Source organism: Notamacropus eugenii, chromosome 6 (assembly GCF_028372415.1).
Source record: "Notamacropus eugenii isolate mMacEug1 chromosome 6, mMacEug1.pri_v2, whole genome shotgun sequence".
Lineage (NCBI taxonomy): Eukaryota > Metazoa > Chordata > Mammalia > Diprotodontia > Macropodidae > Notamacropus > Notamacropus eugenii.
In genome coordinates this window covers 373,173,760-373,195,831 of record NC_092877.1, presented here as the reverse complement: position 1 = coordinate 373,195,831, position 22,072 = coordinate 373,173,760, and the positions used below count along the sequence as shown (strand labels likewise).

The window sequence follows — 22,072 nt, the reverse complement described above, 5'->3', positions numbered from 1 at the left end:
AAAAGCCAAAATTCATCATCATAAAGGCACATCTATATCAACCAGCTTTGTATATATTGATATAATGTAGTGCTCTAACAATGTACTGAGGGGGGGTCACTCCCCTAGAACTATTTTATAAGTGAGGAATTTCAGAAAATAAAACAATGTGAATGGAGCTTAGGAAAAACAGGGTACCTTAGGTTGAATTCTACTGGAAAGCATACAGTTACCATGAGCTGTCAGTACAAGTCCAGTTCTACAAACAATGCACTGATACAAATGCAAGCACTGTATTTAAAGATGCTTCCTGCCACACTCAATCCTTTCACATCCTTTACTGAATACTGAGAAATAGAAGACATGCCAATATTTGAAATGAAATGGACAATTACCAAAAAATGTAAGACAAAACTGAAATAGTAATATCTTATATTTTTCTAGGACTTCAAGGTTGGCAAACACTTTAAGGAAGTGATTTCATCTGATCCACAAAACAACCCTATGAAGTAGGGACTACAGGTATAATTAACCCAATTTTACAGATAAGGAAACTGAGGCTCATTGAAAACAAAATTTATTTCATTTTTATATACTTTCTCCCTAATAGTGCCTGCTACATATTAAGTGTTTCATAAATGCTTGTTGAAATAATGAATAAAATGAGGTTCAGAGAAGTCAGGTGTCTTGCTTGTGGTTACACAATAACCAAGTATTAAAAGCAGGATTTGAACTCCGGTTTCTTTCCATTACAAAGCCAGCGTTCTTTCTACTCTACCACACTGTTTTACAGGATGATAGCTATGTGGAATTCTTCCTCTATCTGCATCATGTAAGAAAAAAAAAATCCACACAAAAATAAAAGGGAAAAAGGACAAATTATTAGAAACCAATTTCTACCATATAATCGATGTATCTAGTCGTTTCTTCTCTCTGATTCAATCCCAGTTCATCTACTACATGTATCATCATCTGAGTGTACTAGCCATCTCTGCAACTCAAGTTATTGAAACTGACTCCCTCCTATTCTACCCCTCCTTTTCTACCTCTCCCATGAACTTCCCTCTTTTTGTGGAGGATACCATCGTTAATTCCTGATCACCCAGGTTCATAACTTCAAAGACAACTGGGACTTTACCCACTTCTTCCAACCCCTCTCTCCCTCATGCCATCAATCAACTGCCAAATCTTCCAGATTCTACCACAGCATCTGCCCCATGAGCTTCTTCTTATACTGCTACTATTTGTCTGGACTATTTTAATAGCATCTTAATTAGTCTCCCAGCCTCTAGTCTCTCTCCTCTACAATCTATCTTCACACAGCTGCCTGAAAAAGTCTTCTGAAAGCACTCTAATTATATCATTCCTCTGCTCAAGTATCTTCAAATGGCTCCCTATTGTTTAGAATGAGAAGTGCATTTCTTTTCCTGGCACTTAAAATACTCAACAGTCTGTCAACAAGGTAGCTAACCACCTGCATATTATTCTCTGTGCTCAATCCAAACTAGATTATAGCATGTCAGTCATCTCATGCTTCATACTTCAGGTTCCCCCACCCCGGTCTGTCTCATTCTATCTTAATACTGCTAGGAACTAGCAGTGAGCCTTGCTTACTGGAGGCACTAAATAAACATCTGTTGAATTCAATTCAAGCATTTATTTTATAGCTGAATATTGGAACAAAACAAACAGAACAGACTCTGGTCAGTCTCAGAAACTAGTTTCTGGTGTTTCACACATCCCTTATCCTTCAGGACTCTACAGGTGATGAGGCCTTAGCTCCTTGACAATGGCAACCAGTTTCTCCAGATTCATAGTGGTGAGTGGGGTGAAAAGCTCTTAGCTGGGAAAATTTTCACCACTATAGGTAGGAGAAATAGATAGGTTTATTCCCAACTTCCAAGATAATTAGGGGGAAAATCATGTCCATGGTTAAAGAGACAGGGCCCATGAAACAGTTCTTGGAAACAGAATAAGTAAGCATCTCCTGAAGACTATTACTTACTTCTTCTGCTATTATGAATTCAGACTATAGAAGTTCTCACAGAGTTGACAATCCAAAAGGAGAATTAACATGTACACAAGTAACTCTAATATAAGGCAGTAAGTGTGGAATTCAAGGAAAGAAGAAATAATTTTTGCAAGGACAGATGAAGGGAAACAGGAAAAGCTTCATGAAAGAAGTAGCATTAGAACTGGGTCTTCAAGAATAGGCAGAATATTAATAAGCAGAAAAGTAGAAATAGGAAGGACAAGCCAAATGGACGGAAATAAAGCTGTTTTTTAAGCACTGGCTAGTAGTACAATATGTCTGAAGTTAAAGGTACATATAGGAAATAAACAGAAGAGATGAGACTAGGAATATAGGTTGGGGTCAGATAATGCAAGGCTAAGTAACTTGGCCTTTATTTTATGGACAATAAGGAATCAGTCATTTAAGGTTTTTGATTGTGGTGAGGTAGGGGGATAATGTGATCACGCCTCTGTCACAATCAAAGGTGTGTTTTAGCAAGACTAATCTAGTAAAGCTCAGGATAAAAAGGTGTTGGGGAATATTCCAGATGTGGAGAAAGCAGTCAGGAGGCTACTGTAATAGTCTAGACATAAGATGACAAGAGCCAGCACTATGGTGATAGTTGCTGGATGGAAAGGAAGGAAATGAATAAAATAAGTATTCAGAAGGCAGAATAGGCAGGATTTGATAACTGAATGGAGTGGAGAAAGGCGAAGGAAAGGCGGTACAAGGAGGAAAAATCAGTCAAAAATGACTCCAGATTCAAAAGCTAAGTGTCTAGGCAGGGGTTCTTAATCGTGTTCGAGATACAGACCTAGTTGGCAGTCTGGTGAAGCCTAAGGACCCTTTCTCAAGAGATTAAAAAGAAACCAATTATAATGAAATCTTTCTTTTATTTATCTTATTAGACAAAACCGTCTTCCTATTGAAATTACTTTTATCTGTAATTATTTCACCTGACAGTGTAACTAAAACAAAACCAGGTTCCAAATTTTAAATAACTTGCTTCTTTTTTATATCTTAGAAAAATAATAGGCACATTCCCCCTTACAAAAGGTATAGTTTATATTTTATACCACTATATTTAGGTCTTATTTCTCTTCCAAATACTTTAGCTATTCCTCTCATTCCAGTTTCTCACTACATCTTAGAAATGTGATCTGTCATTAGCCCTCTGATCTTCCTTTTTTCATGCTTCCTTCCTGAGAGATCTAATCTACTTGTCATGGATACAACTATAATTTCTGTATGGATGACTCCTAGTCTTGAGTATTCTCAAACTCCAGAACCATGCCTCTAAATAGCTGCTGAGCATTTCCTCTTAGCTATCCAGTTTCATGTCAATCTCTCATGTCAATAGGAGTCAATACTGTGATGTAATAATAACAATATTACTAACATTTATATAGCACTTTCAGATTTGCAAAGTGCTTTACAAACATTGTCTTATTTTATTCTCATGACAATCCTGGGAGGTAGGCGCTATTATCTCCATTCTACAGCTAAGGAAACTAAACAGACAGGTTAAGGGACTTGCCCAGGGTCACACAGCTAAGATTCTGAGGCTGAACTGACACCCAGGTCTCCCCCACTTCAGGTCCAACACTCTATCCACTGTGTAACTTAGCTGTCTACATAACAGCTTAGAATACTCATGCCATTTGGGGGTATATTAAGAGTAGCATAGTATCTAAAAATAAGGAGGCAATAGCCCCACTGTCCTCTGTTCTGGTGAAACACAACATCTGTTCAGTTCTGGGTACTATATTTTAACAAGGACATTAACATGGACATTTACTAGGCACTGTGGATAAAAACAAAAAAAAAAGTAGTCCCAGACACCAAGGAACTTAGGTTCTAATGACAGAGACAACATATCCCTAAATCTGTACATAACAAGATTTATGCAGAATAGTTGAAAGGTTGCCTTAAAACAGAAGGTACTTTAGAATTGAGGAACATAAAAAGGTCCTCTACAGGACATGGGGTGGATTGCAAATTAAACACTTACCCTTAAATTCATAGGCATTTCCACCTTCAATCCACCCTAAGGATAAAAAGAAAATTTAAAATTTAATATATACATACATGTATATCATAAATGTATTTGAAGGAACTATCTGTGATTCATAAATTGTATGAGAATCTTAAATTAATGACTATTTGTGGTAGATTTAATTATACATTGAGCAAGAGGTTGTAAACATCCCTGAAGCATTTATATTGAATTATACCTGTAAGTCAAAGGCTAATTCATGTAAGTCTTGGTGGCTCTCTCACTATCAAGGAAAGGAGGGCTTGGAATTCCATATTTCAGACCCCAACTTATAGGATAAGAACTCACTGTTTGACAAAAACTGCTGGGAAAACTGGGTAACAGTGTGGTGGAAACTTGGCATAGATCAATGCCTAACACCGTACACAAGAACAAAGTCCAAATGGGTACGTGATCTAGGTATAAAGGCTGATATACTATAAATAAATTAGGGAAGCAAGAGATAGTTTGTCAGATTTATGAAGAATGGAGAAATTTATGACCAAATGAGATAGAGAACATTATGAAATGTAAAATGAATAATTTTGATTACATGAAATTGAAAAGTTTTTCCACAAACAAACCCAAGGCAATCAAGATTAGAAGGGAAGCAGAAAACTGGGAAAGAATTTTTACAACTAGTGTCTGTGATAAAGACCTGATTTCTAAAATATATAGAAAACTGAGTCAAATTTACAAGAATACAAGTCATTCCTCAATTGATAAAATGGTCAAAGGAAATGAACAGGCAGTTTTCAGAGGAAGAAATCAAAGCTATCTATAGGCATATGGAAAAATGCTCTAAATCACTATTGATTAAAGAGATGCATACCAAAACAACTCTGAGGTACCACATCACACCCATCAAATTCGCTAACATGACAAAACAGGAAGATGATAAATATGGGAGAAGATGTGGGAGAGTTGGAACACTAATTCATTGTTGGTGGAGCTGTGAGTTGATCCAACCATTCAATTTGGAACTATGCCCAAAGGGCTATAAAAACGTGCATACCCTTTGACCCAGCAATATCACTTCTAGAGTTGTATCCCAAAGAAAATAAAAATGGGAAAAGGTCCCACATGTACACAAATGGCAGCTCTTTTTGTGGTGGCCAAGAACAGCAAATCAAGGGAATGCCCATCAGCTGGGGAATGGCTGAACAAAGTGTGGTATATGAATATAATGGAATATTATTGTGCTGTAAGAAATGATGAGTAGATGAACTTCAGAAAAACCTGGAAAGACTTATATGAACTGATGCTGAGTGAAATGAGAACCAGGATAACATTATACACAGTAACAGCCACACTGGGTAGGTATTGTTCCTGAGAGACTCAGCCCTTCACAGGAATGCAAGGACCTAAAACATTCCCAAAGGATTCTTGATACAAAATACCATCCACATCCAGAAAAAGACCTATGGAATCAGAATGCAGAATGAAGCAGACTATTCTCTTGTGTGTTGTTTTGTTTTCATGGTTTCTCCCATTCATTTTAATTCTTCTATACAACATTACTAACATGAAAATGTTTTTTAATAAGAATGTATGTGTAGAATCCATATAAGATGGCAAGCCATCTTGGGGAGGAAGGGGGGAAGAAGGGGGACAAAATTTAAGACTAATCGAGGTTATTGTTGAAAACTGAAAACAAATTAATTAAATTAAAAAAAGAATTTTGTATTTCAAAAGATAAAGTTTTACAATCCAAAATAACTTATCTGGGAAAACACTGAACATAATTCTACACAGAAAAAAAATGGAAGTGATAATGAAATAAAACACTTCTAAGGAATCTTGATGGAAAGACCAGAGCTAGGTAGAAACTCTGAAATTCAAAGTGAGGAGTCAAGAGAGAAACACTAAAAAGTAAACAGATTTTATCAGCTGAAGGGAAATATACAACAAAAGGACACCTAGGTGGCACACTGGATAGAGAGCATCAGGTTGGCTGTTGGGAAGACTCATCTTCCTCTGTTCAAATCTGGTCTCAGATATTCACTAGCTGAGCAAGTCCCTTCTTAGCTTCTTCATCTGTAAAATGAGCTGGAGAAGGAAATGACAAACCACTCCAGTATCTTTGCCAAGAAAACCCCAAGTGAGTCAGACACAACTGAAACAACTGAACAAAAAATATAATGATGAACTCTTAGGTTAGTTGATGTCCCTCATTCTCAAAGAGGATTAAAATGACATCACTATGTTGGGATCAAGGTACAGTGTATCTGACTGTAGCTGATCAGACCAACATAAGCTCAGAAGGCTCTATCACACATCAGGAACAAATAGTCCACATGAATATTTGGAGTGGAAATGGCTCACGTTTCTTTTGGCCAATGCAATTCTGCTATGCTCATAGAGCACATTTGCTTTCTTGGATGTGGGCATGCTATGCTGGGTGGTCCTGTGCTAGTGCTTCCTATGCCTCACAATCAATTCCAGAGTTTTTCAGAGAGACCTTGAGAGTGGCCTTGTAACACTTCTGAACATGAGAGCACTTGCCTTCTGTGAGTTTTGAGTAAAACAGTCTTTGAGGCAAATTTCTATAATATAGGCCTCAATTCTCATATAGAGAACTGAATCAAATTTATAGAAATAAGAGTCATTCCTCAATTGATAAAAGGTCCAAGGATAAAAAAAAAAAGGCAGTTTTCAGACAAAGTAATCAAAGCTATCTATACTTGTGAAAAAAATGCTCTAAATCACCATGGCTAAGAGAAATGCAAATTAAACCAACTGTGAGCTACCACCCCATACATATCAGATTGGCTAATATGACAGAAAAGAAAAATGACAAATGTCAGAGGAGATGTGGAAAAATTGAGAAAGTAATGCTCTGTTGGTGAAGTGGTATAGTGATTCTACCATTCTGTAGAGTAATGTTGAACTATGCTCAAAGAGCTATAAAACCGCTCACCCTTTGGCCTAGCAATACTACTATTAGGTCTGTTGTTGAAGTGTGGTGGGTCACTGTGCTGATCAGTTACTGTCATTCACAGTTGACCATAATTACAATATTCCTGTTACTGTGTAGAATGTTTTCCTGGTTCTGCTTCATTTTGCATCAGTTCGTATAAGTCTTCCCAGATTTTTCTGAATCTATCCCCTTCATCATTTCCTAGAGTATTCTATCACATTCACGTACAATAACTTGTTTAGCCATTCCCCATTGGATGGCCATCCCTTCATTTTCCAATTCTTTACCATCACAGAAAGGGCCACTGCAGTGTTGTTAGACATATGCATCCTTAAAGGGACATATGAGTCACTTAATCAATAAACAACTATTAAGCATCTCTTATAAGCCAGGCACTTTGCATTTTTTTCTTGATCTCTTTGGTGTGCAGATTGCTGGGTTGAGGCGCAGGCACAGTTTTATAGCTTTTTGAGCACGGCCCCAAATTGCTTCCCAAAATGATGGAACTAGTTCAGAGTTCTACCAACAGTATTTTAGTGTTCCTATTTTCCCATATCCCCTCCAACAATAGTAATTGTTTTATCATTTTAGCCAATCTGATACGTATGAGGCGGTGCCTCAGAGTTGTTTTATTTGCATTTCTTTAATTATTAATGAGTTAGAGAATTATTAATGAGTTAGAGAATAATTGATAGCCTTGATTTCTTCCTCTAAAAACTATTAATATCTTTGACCACTTATCAACCAGGAATGGATTTTATTCTTATAAATTTGGCTTAATTCTCCAGTTTAGAAATTTTTTATTTTATTTTTTTAATTTTATTTTATTTATCTTTATTAGAGAAATTTGCTGCAAAGATTATTTTTTCTGCTTTTTGTCTAATTTTAGCTGCACTGGCTTATTTTGTGCAAAAACTTTTTAAATTTGTGTAATAAAAATAATCTATTTTATTTCTTATGAACCTCCTTATCTCTTGTTTGGGCATTGCTTGAACCTTACTCTCATCAGTAATGGCTCAAATAGAAAATAATCACAATCAGATAAATATAGAAATCTATCTTATCTGACAGGGAAGTAGGAGGGAGGAGATTAAATAAAAAAGGGGGTGGGAACTGACAGAAGAGAGGGCAGGTCAGGGGAAGTGGTAGACAGAAGCAAAACACTGATGATATGGGAAAAAGTGAAAGGAAAGAGAGGACCAACAGGAGGAAGAATAGGATGGAGGCTAATACACAGGTAGCAATCACAACAGTCAATGGGAAGAGCTCTCCCATAAAATGGAAGTGGAGAGCAGAGTGTATCAAAAATCTAGTATCCTACAATATGTTGCTTGAAGCAGAGACACACGCAGAGACACACACAGAGTAAAGAAAAACCTGGAAAGATTTGTACAAACTGATGCAAAGGGAAATGAGCAGTACCAGGAAAACATTGTATATAGTAACAGCAACATCATGTGATGATTAAACATGAATGACTCAGCTTTTCTCAGCAACACAGTGATCCAAGACAAGTACAAAGGACTCACAAAGGAAAATGTTATCCAGACCCAGACAAGAACTGATGGACCCTGAATACAGACCGAAGCATATCTTTTTCACTTACTTTATTCTCTCTTGTTGAGTTTTTTTTTTACTTTTGATCTGTTTCTTCTTCCACAATTGGGATGAATATGGATATATATTTTACATGATGGCCTAAGTATAAACTATATCAAACTGCCTACCATTTTCAAAAGAGGGGAGGGGAAGAAGGGAAGGAGAAAAATTTGGAACTCAAAATCTTATAAAAATGAACGCTAAAATTTTTCTTGATTTGTAATTGTGAGAAAAATACTAGTTAAAGGAAAAAATTACTTGGGGTGTGAAAATTACTACATAATATCTTACAGGTAAATGATAAAATATACTATCATATAATAAGAACATTTGGTAGGTACTTAAACATACAAATTACTCATATTACATTTTAGCCATTTATATACTATGCATATTTAGTTTGGAAACTATAGAAGAATCAAGGAAGAATATACACTATTGATTTCTATTTGATCTGGAAAGAGGAAAAGAGGAAAATTGGAGCTCTTTGGGAAAATGAAATATTATTCACATCTGCTCACCATTTGAAGTGGATGCAGTGACTTCACTTCAGACGCTGAAATCTCAAAGAGTCCGTGGCCTTCTTCCAAAATTGTCACTTGTCCCTTAAAATTAACATCTGGGAAGGCAAGCCAACTAAAAAAGAAGACAGAATGGTTAGGTCTGGTTCTGCTAGGCCCCCTTCCTTCAGAGTTTTCATTGACTCCACGGATATTCTTGACTTTTTGTTGATATGGATACATTTTGTTATTGTTTTACTCTAGTTCTATAAAGCAGTTCTCTGGCAGTTCAGTCAGTATGGCACTGAATAAGTAAATTAATTTAAGGGTGTGCTGGACCCAGCTTAAACTGCCTCTCAAGAACCAATTATTAAATTTCCAGGGTAAGCATTTAGACCTCATAAGTTTTTAATCCTAGTCCTGTAAGAGTTAATAATTAGTCAATAAAAAAGTACTTATTTTTTAAAAAATAAATTATTTTGTTTTCAGTGTTCTACAATCACTTCCATATCTTAGATTTTTTCCCCTCCTTCCCTGTCCTTCCCCCTTCCCTCTCTACTCCCCCCGAGACAGCATACAATTTTATATAGGTTGTACACATATATTTTCACCTTAATCATGTTGCATAGAAAAATTGAAATGAATGGGAGAAATCATAAAATAAATCGAAACATAATACAAAAGAAAATGGTCTGCTTCTATCTGTGATCCAGTTCCATAGTTCTTCATCTGGATGTGGAAGGCATTTTACCTCAAGAGTTCACTGGGACTTTTTTAAGTCCTTGCATTGCAATGAAGGATTACGTCTACCAGAAAAATTCCTCATGTGCTGTGGTTGTTGTTGTGTAAAAAGTTCTCCTGGTTCTACTTCTTTCACTCAGCATCAGTTCATATAAGTCTTTCCAGGCCTCTCTGAAGTCTTCCTGTTCATCATTTCTTATAGCACAATAGTATTCCATTACATTCACACACCACAATTTATTCAACCATTCCCCAATTGATGGGCATCCCCTTCATTTCCAGTTCTTGGCCACCACAAAGAGAGCTGCTATAAATATTTTTAAAAAGTACTTATTAAGTACCTATAATCTAGGGACAAAAGGAGAATACTAAACAATATAATGACACTAAATAAATCAACACTGACATGGCCATCCAACATCTTCATTGGGTTTGCCATTAACTTGCCAGCTATTACACATAATTTCCTGGCATATATTGCATTAGCCTGATCAGTGCTCCGGTTTGAATTATATAAGATGAACTGAAAATTAGACAGTTCAGTTCCATTAGACCTGGAGTGATAACCTCGATTCAGCAAAGCCATCCCAAAGCCTCAGTTTTTTATACTGAGACATGCTGCAGGCCCCACTGATATCCAATGTGCCTGGCTACAAGCCCACCCCTCTCACAGTCTCACCAGATACAGATATGTCCATGTAAGAAATATCAGCTAGTTCTGATCACTTCTTGTGATTCGGTTAGTTTCCACAAGATTACTATCCTTAAGTACTTGAACCCAGGCTAACTCTCTAACAGATGAGTGTGTAACATATGCAGAACTGTAGAATAATGCCAACACACAGGTTCCTTACTCCTTCACTTCTGAAAAGTGTGTACGTAAAAAAGAACTGCTGTAACATTTATAGATTCATTACTCTAAAAAACAGAATCAACATACATTCTCTGAAATGGGAGTTAGTTAAGCACAGATATCAATAAAACAACTCCCAATCAGAGCCAACATTTCTGTATCACATTAACATTTCTATACCGTCTCTCTTCTAATATGATCTTTCAGTGGAGCCAGGGTTTAGGACATATATAGTCCATTGTCTTTTCTTTAGGAAGAATGTGGCATAAATTAGAAGTAGCTGGATCCTGAGAAGCAGGGATTTAAGCAGGAAAGTAAAGTTTAAGAGGAGCATATTACTCTCATATGGGAAATCAAAGGAGTTAATAATGTCTTTCACTTATGTTTACTACAACAACCATTTTGAATTTGATTTTTCATATTGATGGCCATTTTCATGTCACCTGTATTCAAAGATGCTATGAGTAACTCTATGTTTATACCCAAATCATGTGAGCATATGTTATTCTGATGTCCAGGGTGAGAGGTGTCCAAGAGCTAATGCATATGTCATCCAAACTCTGGGAATTTTATAATCTGAGTTACACTCTATACCAGTTCTGGAAACAGTTTAAAAGCAATAATATTTGATTTTTACATTAAATTTTATTTTATTTTCAAAGATTAGCCTTTTCTCCCTCTCAACTTCCTTCCCCTACCCCCAAAAAAGAAAGCAAGAAAAACAAAATCCCTGGATTTTGGCTGTCATGTTCAGGAAGATTTCATTTTGGGGTTTCTTTCAGAAAGAGACCAATAAATTATTTCTATTTTCACACTTTGACATCTGGTTCTAAGACATCTGAGCAAATTTTAAATTTCTTGGGATGGGATGTTTAGGCTTTTGTTTCTTTTTGGTCACTGGGTTCAGACAGTCCGATGATTCTTCATTTTCTCCTCAGTTTCCTGGGTCAGTCATATTTTCTACATACCATCTTCCATTTTCTTCTACAATTTCAGTCTTTGACTTTGCTTTACTATTTCTTGTTGCCTCATGAAGTCACTGGCTTGTATTTGGTCCATGGTCATTTTCAGAGGATTTGTTGCTGGGGCAAGGTTTTGTACCTCTTATGCCCAATCATCAATCCCCTTTCTAATTCTTCTGTAACTAATTTCTTCTCTTGCTTTATTTCTTCCAGGAATTCTAGTTGAACTGGTGCCCAAGCTGTGTTTCTCTGAGGCTTTGCTTGTAGTTCTGGGTTCATTTTCTTTCTCCATGTTGTGTGTCAAGTAGTCTACCACCACCATAATAGTTCCTAATATTGGGTTTCTTTTTTTTTTGGTAGCTTGTCCTCCAAGTCTACTTCCTGACTTCAGACAGGTACAGGAGGTGGACTGGTCCCGCTGCTGCTTTCTTGGGAGTACTGAATGTTGTGTTATTCCAGGATCTCAAGGTCAGGATTCCCAAAGTGGTCTGATCTATGACAAAGTATGATCACTGTCACTGTGATCTGAGTTCTACATATTAATGACCAGTGTTTGGGTCTGTGCAAGAGTATACTATAAGTCAACTGGAAAGTTCCATAGGTTCAAAGTGACAGAACTGTAGGTTCCCTTTTGGTTTGGGTTTTCTGCCTTAGTTGTTCCTCTAAAGGATGAGCTAGATGAGGTCTTCTTGGAGTCTGAGCCAAACTGCTACTGCTCCCTCATGAACTTCTTCATCTGTACACTGCCCATGGCCCTCCTACCCAGAACACCAAACTCCTGAAAAGATTTGCTTCTGAATACACTCTAGATCTCTTAGGAGTGGATAGTAGACAACAAAGCTTCTCATCAAAGTGCCCCAGCATGGGTCTGGGGCTGCCCTGATATAAGTGCTTTCTTCCAGTGTTCAACTTCTTCCTGGGTGCTGGAATTATCAGTATGCTTTTGACTTGACCCTACTTCCCATTTCCAACGACCTCACTGACTGTCTCCCTACATGAAGCTAGGCTGAACAAAAAACTCACTATGACTTTTCCCCTGGATTTCCCATCAGGATTCAGCTTGATATATTTCCTAACTCTGTTTGGATCGGTTTGTGCGCTGAGTTCAACACACTGCTTCCTAGCAATCTGCCATCTTGGCTCTCTGCCTAAAGAATGATATCTGACAGAGTATCAACCCCAAATTCTGTTCCAGTTCTATTAAAACCCAAGAATGTAGAGGAATCCAGTAGACTGGACCAGTTTTTTAGCTTCCCTAAGAATTCTGAGCTCCATGCAATGAAGCCCTAGCTTGAATGAGAAACTCCTCATTTCTAAAAAGATAAGTCAACAGGAAGAGATCCTGAATCAACTTGAATTCCAGAAATCCTCATGACAAGTTGTGAACTACAACCTTGAGCAACTATAGGAGAGCTAGAACTGCTACAGGGTCTACAGGTGTGCGAAGGGGACACCTTTACTGCCACAAGTCATGAATTCAATGGATTTAACTCAATTAAATTCAAATATTCTTTAAGTGTATATGTATATGTATGTGTATATATATATATATGTATATATATATATGCATATATATAAAACACTAGGACTGAGAAAGGTAAAAAGATAGGACATGCCTCTGCACACAAGGATCTTAAAATATAGTATGGAAGATAATAGATTTTTATACACATACATATACGTATACCAATCACATAAAATTAATATAGTATTTAACGAAAATATCAAAATCATAGACTCTAGGAGTTGTAGCAGCCCACAGAAGTTATCTAGCCCAACTCATTTCTTCTGAAAGATGTTCCACGTGGAATTGTGAAGCCTTTGTTTCAAGATCGCCAGTGAACAGCCACTGCTTCCCAAGAGAGTTTACTCTATTTTTGGGTCACTCTAATTGTTTATAAGTTTTCCTTTACATTAACCCTATGCACTCTGGAACCAAGGAGAGAAAGTCTCATCTTACTCTTTCTCAGTCCACCAAATATTTGAAAACAGATATCTGTGTCCCTCCTCCCTCTCTCTCCACCCCTTGTTTGGACTTCCATATCTTACTCATAAATCGTTCTGGGCCTAAAACCCCACGATCTTTCCAAATGCATTAGGGTCTTGTCTGTCTATACCTTTCTCACTTTGTACTTCTGAAAGTGAGTTTTTAAAAATGCAGATTTAACTTTATACTTATCCTTCTTAAATTTTATCTGATTAGATTTAGCCTAATTTTCTGAACTGTATTTTGTTAGCTATATATACTTCACTGCTTTGTGTCTTGTATGATGTATGAATTTGATAAATTCCTTTATCTGAATCACTAATAAACAGCAGTAGGTAAAGGAAAAATTCCTAAAGGCATTCTCCCTTGAGGCTTCCTTCCAAGATGACAAACTATTATTGAATGTCACTGAAACAATTTTAACTCACTTCCAATACCTTTACATTTAATACGTAGGAAAACTAAACATCCTTCCCTGACTGCTTGTCCTCTTAATTTGCTAACATTTCTATTTTAAATAGCAGCGAGGAAAGGGTACATTCATTGCTTTACTCCTATATTTATTGGGAAAACTTCTAGTCTTTGACCTGGATTTGCCACGTAATAGTTACAGGCTATAAACCAATACCTCACCTCTTCAAGCCTCAATTTCCTCATTAGTAAAATGAGGATTTTTTAAAAATCATATTGTGAAAAATACACTTAGCAAATTGTAAAATGCTATATAAAGATAAGTAATTACGACTACTACTACTACTACTACTCCTACCACCACTTCTATAAAAAGACTATGTCCTATGAGTTGTATTTCTATAATTATGAGTGATAAACACCAATACAGTAAACAAAGGCACAGAAAGGCTAAGTTTACCTGTGGAAATACTCACCTAATTAGCCAGGCAAGTGGTTAGAAAAAATTGGCTTTACTGGAGACAAGTCTGTGTAACTTCTTGGCTGACTTCAAGTTGGTTTTTTACCTTTCTCCTATTCCCAAAGTTACCATTATAAGGCACATGGATACTTACACTCCTGCCTTCACAGCAAATGACATTGATCTTGGTAAATTAAGTTCTTCTAAATTGGCAACTGATCTTTGTAAATAGATAGGGCAACATGCTGCATCAGACTGTGGGCAAAGTTCTATTTCTGGAACACTACAATCCTGAAAAAAAATAGATAACTGATTTATGAAAGTTATCTAGAGTTGGTTCAGTACAGCATCAAACCCTAGAAGCATAGTAACTATATACATGTGTGTGTGTATTATTTTCAGTAGTAGCCATCTTGTATAATCAAACACATATTCATAACAGCTTACAAAATTAAGCTTAACAGAATTCAGTATGAATTTTAGTGAAATTCAGGAATATTCAGTCACTGAATTATCTGAATGCCAGCTACACTTAGGTGGTTGGTTTTCCTAAGCAGTAATATTATAAGACAAGCAGTAATTAAAATTAAAATTAACCTCATGAAGGCAATTCCACGTTGGTATATTTATGCTAAGAATGCTCCAAAAGTCTAATTTATAGGTGAGAGAAAAGAAAATTTGCTTGACTAATAAATATTACCTTATTTGGTAGGAATTATGGATTTGGGGCAGTACCTCGATTTACCTGAATTATTTTTTCATTCTTAAATAATAAGTGGAAGAATTTTTACAAAGTGCTATTTTTGTCCTCAATTCAATTTTGTTCCCCCTGAACGATCACATTTTTATTCCCCAAAGATAATGTATTCTCTGTCATATGCTATGGCATTTAGTTAATTTTTTTATTTCTTCCTTCAAAACAATACTGTTCTCTTTCCATCCATGCTATCACTAGTTTCAGTATTTCATGCTTAAGATTCCTGGAGAAGTCTCTGCCCTTGGCTTTTTCCCCACTCAAATGCATCTTACATACCACCAAAAATTTAAATTTTATAGAATAGTTTCCATATTGGCACTTCTCTGCTCAAGAAGTCCTAACAGCTTCATATCATTTATCATATGACATATAAATTCCTTTGCTAAGCTACCAAGTTCCTCCATGCAATTTGGTTTCAACCTAACCATCCAGAGTTACTTTCCAATTTTCCTCCAATGCGTGGTGTTCCTTTTGGTTCCCTCAACATACCAAATTCCAAGGTTCTAAAAGTGTGGTCTGAGAACCTTTCAAGACGTTCATGACATCAAAACTATTTTCATAATAATATTGCTTTAATTTCTAATATAGTAAACATCAAAAGATAAAACCCACACAAACAAAAGCTCTTCGGAAGGGTCCTCAATAAATTTTTATAGAGTAGAAAGGGAGCCTAAGACCAAAAAATTATCCATTTCTACCTACAAAGATTTGTTCATTTGACACACACAAACGCGTGCACGCACACACACATGAATATGACACCTCTCCATGACATTCCCATCTCCCAGTGATTTTTCTCATTTCTTTGATCTGTTATAGCACTTTTATTTTCTGTCCTATATCATATAGCATTTAATTATATATTATTTTGTTCTATTTCCTTTCTTTTAGTCTCATCTAATCAATCAGAATATAACATACTTGAGGCTAGGGACCACGCCAAACGTTTTTTGTAGTACATAAAATGACTAGCCTAAAATTACATGGAAATGGAGAATTTATTCAATAAATATAGTCTAAATGATTATATAACTAATCATTCAGCAGCATAATTCTGACCTATGAAGTTTCTAAAACAACTAACAGCAATAAGTTTTATAAGGACACTTACTGGAAAGTAAGTAATAAGTTCTTATGGGGTTACTTCAACCAGTTTTGAGTTTTACTTCAGAGATCACAGTTCTCTGAACTTCCTCATGTTTCTCCCAAATGTTTTATTTTTTTAATTAATTTGTTTTCAGTTTTCAACAATCACTTCTACAAGTTTTAAATTTTTTTCCCTCTCTTTCCCCCTTCCCTTCCTGAGACAGCATGTAATCTTACATGGGTTCTACACATACATTCTTATTAAACACATTTTCACATTAGTCATGTTGCATAGAAAAATTAAAATGAATGGGAGAAATGATGAGAAAAAACAAACTAAAACAAAACATAACACGAGAGAAAATAAGTCTGCTTCATTCTGTGTTCCAATTCCACAGTTCTCTCTCTGGATGTGGATGGCATTTGGCATCAAGAGTTCTTTGGGAATGTTTTATGTCCTTGCATTGCTGTGAAGGGCTAAGTCTATCAGAAACACTGCACACTGTGGCTGTTACTGTGCATAATTTTCATTTCACTAAGCATCAGTTCATGTAATCTATCCAGGTATTTCTGAAGTTCACCTGCTCATCATTTCTTATAGCACAATAGTATTCCATTACATTCATATACCACAACTTGCTCAGCCATTCCCCAATTGATGGGCATTCCCTTGATTTCCAGTTCTTGGTTACCACAAAAAGAGCTGCTATAAATATATTTGTACATGTGGGACCTTTTCCCATTTTTATGGTCTCTTTGGGATAGAGTCCTAGAAGTGATATTGCTGGGTCAAAGGGTATGCACGTTTTTGTAGCCCTTTGGGCATAGTTCCAAATTGCTCTCCAGAATGGTTGGATCAGCTCACAGGTCCTCCAACAATGAATTAGGGTTCCAACTCTCCCACATCTTCTCCAACCTTTATCATCTTCCTGTTTTGTCATGTTAGCCAATCTAACAGGTGTGATGTGGTACCTCAGAGTTGTTTTGATTTGCATCTCTCTAATCAATGGTGATTTAGAGCATTTTTTCATATGCCTATAGAGAGCTTTAATTTCTTCCTCTGAAAACTGCCTGTTCATATCCTTTGATTGTTTTATCAATTGGGGAATGACTTGTATTTTTGTAAATTTGATTTGGTTCTCTATATATTTTAGAAATGAGGCCTTTATTTATCACAGAAACTAGTTGTAAAAATTCTTTCCCAGTTTTCTGCTTCCCTCCTAATCTTGGTTGCATTGGGTTTGTCTGTACAAAAACTTTTCAATTTAATGTAATCAAAATTATGTATTTTGCATTTCATAACATTCTCTATATCCTGCTTGGTCATAAATTTCTCCATTCTCCATAAATCTGACAAATAAACTATCCCTTGCTCCTCTATTTTGTTTGTAGCAACAGCCTTTATACCTAGATCACGTACCCATTTGGACTTTATCAAATGTTTTATTTTTTAAAAAATCATAATCTCTAGAAAATAGTTTCTCAGTGGTCTCCAGTGCTCCTTCCAGTCAAAATCTCTGATCCTGTGGCTATGAAAAGAAACCCAAGCAAAGCTAAATTTCCATTTCCCCCCCAAAACAGTTTGTCAAATTACAATACATCAATAACACCCCACTACAAAGGTATTCTTTAAATTATAAAGAGGTAAGTATTTCCTTCCCTTGGAAGGCTCTAATCTAGCTCCAGTCATACAACAACCAAAAATATCCTGTATCTCTACACGTTGCTATGTAAGTTTCTTTTGTTAGTTATTCATATCACAATAGAGGGCTAACAACATTGTTGAAAATACAGCTACCTTAACATCTCCCCAGAGGGCTGTGGTGCAGTAACTAAGTTTCCTTTGTATAACACTATTCAGTGTTTGTTCATGTTTTTTGTGGGGTTGGGAAGGGGCTCATCTGATCTGCATAAAGCAAAACAGCGGAAGGCAAAAAGAGTGAGAGGTCATCAGGATTAAAATGGATAGAACCCATAAAAATAATTAATCTAACATCAAATTTGTCCTTAGCCACGTTTTCTAAAAGCTTAAATCTACTGATCTTTTAACTCACTTTAGTGCTAAATGAGAAAAAGCTTACTTTGCTTTATAATCATTATGTGGTTCTATTTATAGAGAGTGAGTAGTGGAGAGGAAGTTTTCCCCCTCTCCTGTTAAGGTTTCAACTAATACTATTAGAGGAAGGGAATGAACATTTATATAGGGCCTAATATATGCCAGGCACTATGCTAAATAATTTTTACAAATATTATCTAATTTGATCCTCACAACAACCCTGAAAGGTAGTTCTAAATCTGATGACATTAACCCCCCACAGATGGAACCTTTGTATTTTTTCAGCAGTTCGGCAGAACTTGTGCTGATGCATCCAGACACCCTCCTTCCATAACTGCCTAATTGCCTTGTGACCAATAGAACTTTCTTTTTCTATTTTTTCATTATAACAGTATAGATAGTCCCAATTCAACATAAAAATAGAAGCAACCCAGGCAAGAATTGAATCCTGTGAAACAAGACCACTTTGGTACTAAATCAGAAAATTTCAGGGTCTGAAAGGAGTTTTGAAACCTTACAGGTCAACCCGTACCTGACCTAGAGGTATCTCCACCAACACTGTCCACAAGTGGTGACTCTGCTATCTCACGAATGCAGGCCACATTTCGATAGCCTTCATGGTCAGTAAGTTTTCCTTACATCAAACCTCAATCTTTTGCTTTGCCACTTCCATTCACAGTTGTGGCCTCTGGGGACAAGTAGAAAGAACAAGTCTAATTCTGCCTTCAACATAACAGCCCTTCAGGAATTCTCATGTCCTCCCAGTCTTCTCTTATTTACTTAACATGCCCACTCCTTTCAAATTATCCTTCTACATCCAATTCTCTTCTACGGCTATTAGTCCCCTTCAGGCTACAATCCAAACTAATAACACAGTTACTAAAATGTGGTAACCAGAATTTAATACAATCTCTCAAATGCAGTTTGATTAACACAGAATGCAAGCTCTCTGTCTTCTGGGGGCTATAACCTCCTTCATTTGGGATGCAGTGTGGCGGAGCACTGGATTTGGGGACAGAAGAGATTTGGATTCAAATCCTACCTCAGATGTATACTAGCTGTGTGACCCTATGCAACTCGATTAATTTCCCTGTGTCTCAGTTTCCTTATCTGTAAAATTAAGAGGTGAAAGTCAATGCCTTTAAGGTCTCTTTTGACTCTAAATCTAAATAAAGTCTAGTATAGAATTAGCTTTTTGTTTTGTTGCCATGCCAGTCTGATAACTGATACTGAATTTACAGGTCATTAAAATCTCCGTATCTTTTTCAAACTGTTATGCAGCCATACCTTCTCTTATCCTGTATCTGATTTTATTTTTTTTTACACAAATGTAGAATTTTACAGGCCAACTAGGTGGTGCAGTAGATAGAGTGCTGGTCCCAGAGTCAAGAAAATTCATCTTCCTGAGTTAAAATCTGGCCTCAGAGATTTACTAGCTGTTGTATGACCCTGGGGAAGTCACTTAACCCTGTTTGCCTCAGTTTCCTCATCTGTAAAATGAGCTCAAAAAGTAAATGGCAAACCCCTATTGTGTCTTTGCCAACAAAACCCCAAATGGGGGTCACAGAAAGTCAGACATGCCTGAAACAACTAAACAACAAAGAATTTTTACCTTTATCTCTACTACAGTTCATCTTATTTAGATCTGGTCCATTGTTTTAGTATCTTTGGATCCTGACTCAAATGACAGTTTAGATATTACTCTTAGATCTTTGTCATGTACAATTCTGACCAGCATGCCTTTTTATGGCCTTTTTCCAAGATGTTGATCCAATTATGCACTGAAGCTCTCTTGAAATAACTGTCTATCATTCTTTTTTAAAAAACAAAGCCAGAATTAGAGACTGCTAAATAGTGCTAGGAGAACGCATTTTGTCACTCTTACACTGCTCCTTACAGTGTAAGAGCTTACAGTGCTCTTACACTGATTCAATGATCATCTCTATGCCAATGAGCCTCCAATCGATTTCTCTATTCCCAACCTCTCCGCTCCAGTTTCCTACTAGAAATTTTAAAGTAGATATCCAATAGACATCATAGATCCAACATGTCCCAAATTCATCTCATTATCTTTCCCTGCTTCCTAATTTTCTTATCACTGCTGAAGGTGCCACCATCCTCCTCACAGCCTAGAAGTCATTCTTGACTCCTTACTCTTTCATCCACAACCAGTTCTACACTCCTTCCCCCCACCTTCTTCTCCTCTGACACTGATACAATCACCCTGGGGTAGGCCCTTATCACCTCAACCTTGGACTATTCTAATAGCTTGTTGCTGTCCCAGTCACTGCACTCCATCCTCTATTAAGTCATCAGTGATATTTTAAAAGGGCAGGTTTGACCATCTCACCTTTTCCCTACTCAACAAATTCTAGTGATTCCCTACCAGCAGAGGTGTCAACAACACTTCCCAATGAGGGTCAAACCAGATTAAAATGTGATTGGGAAATATTTAACAAATAATAAAAATACACCAAACATAGACAGTATTTTAACACTGAGTCAATATGTAGCCTGAAGAAATCCTTATGTACAAATTAATGACCTTCTTGTCTATTTAAGTCTGATTCCACTGACCTCCAGGATCAAATATGAAATCCTTGGCACTCAAATCCCTTCACACCTTCCCACTTCCAGTCTTCTTACACCTTATTTCCCTCCAATACTCTGTGAATGGTTGCCAATTGCCTCCTTAATGTTCCTTGCACAGTGTTACTCCATCTTCTCACTCCAGGTATTTTCAGTGCCAATCTCTCATGTATCGAATTCTCTTCCTCATCACTGTCTCTTGTCTTCCTGCCTTGTTTCAAGTCTCACCTAAAATCCCACTTCCAGAAGATTCTCATTTAACTCTACTGCCTTCCCTTTGACTATCTCCACTTTATTCTATATACAGCTTGTTTGTACACAGTTGTTTGCATGTTGCCCACCATCAGCCTGCCTATATAGTGTGTGTTTAATAAATGTTTACTGACCGACCTTTTCAGGAAGTAAAATCTAACCTGCCAAGTAAAAGTTCAGTTTGGAAGGTTCTAGGGTATTAAGAAGAGTATGACTAGGAGAAAAAAAATATATGTGAAATGCAAACCATCAGGGAAAAAAAGGAAAAAATAAAACATTGAAACTGAAAAAAATTAAAGTAAGAATGGTTATCAGGAGAAATGTCAGTTAAGAAATACTGAACTGCTACTAAGTATAACTGCTTCACAGGCTATATCTGTCTGCTTCAAAAGGAATACGACATGTCTGGGAGGTTTTGGAACATTCCCGTATCTTCTCCCTAAATAATTGATAACAGTATCTGGACCATAATCAAGTGGGACCAAAAAAAATGCATGTGATAAATTTAAAGGTGCATGTATGTATATACACACATAAAATTCTTCATCTTTCAAGTTTTGTTTTCCCTTTTTTCCTATCTGATTATCTGTATTTCAGTTATAATATGTTGTTTTTCTCCTCTAATCATGCTCTTTTCTTCTTAATATTCTAGAACCTTCAAAATTAAACTTTCACTTTGCAGGTTAGATTTTTATGTGCATGTGCGCACGCACACACACACACACACACACACACACACACACACACACGCCTAATCTGAGGAATTAAGAACTTTTAGCAGAACGACTCCATTGCTATCCCTTTTCTATGACCAAACCTCATAAAGCCTAAGCAGAAAAATCATGATATATGAACAAACTTTATAATAGTT

The 22,072-nt window shown here is 36.5% G+C and overlaps 1 protein-coding gene across 1 annotated transcript in view; it reads right to left on the bottom strand.

The window, feature by feature from the left end:
• The window catches only part of CRYBG3 (crystallin beta-gamma domain containing 3), a 150,584-nt gene that overhangs the window by 48,965 nt on the left and 79,547 nt on the right, over positions 1-22,072 (bottom strand). The window contains exons 8-10 of the mRNA XM_072618684.1: positions 14,616-14,752; positions 9,069-9,183; positions 4,005-4,040 (exon numbers count right to left, since the gene is read on the bottom strand). Of these exons, the coding sequence (XP_072474785.1) occupies positions 4,005-4,040; positions 9,069-9,183; positions 14,616-14,752 (288 nt within the window). The remainder of the gene's footprint in view (positions 1-4,004; positions 4,041-9,068; positions 9,184-14,615; positions 14,753-22,072) is intronic.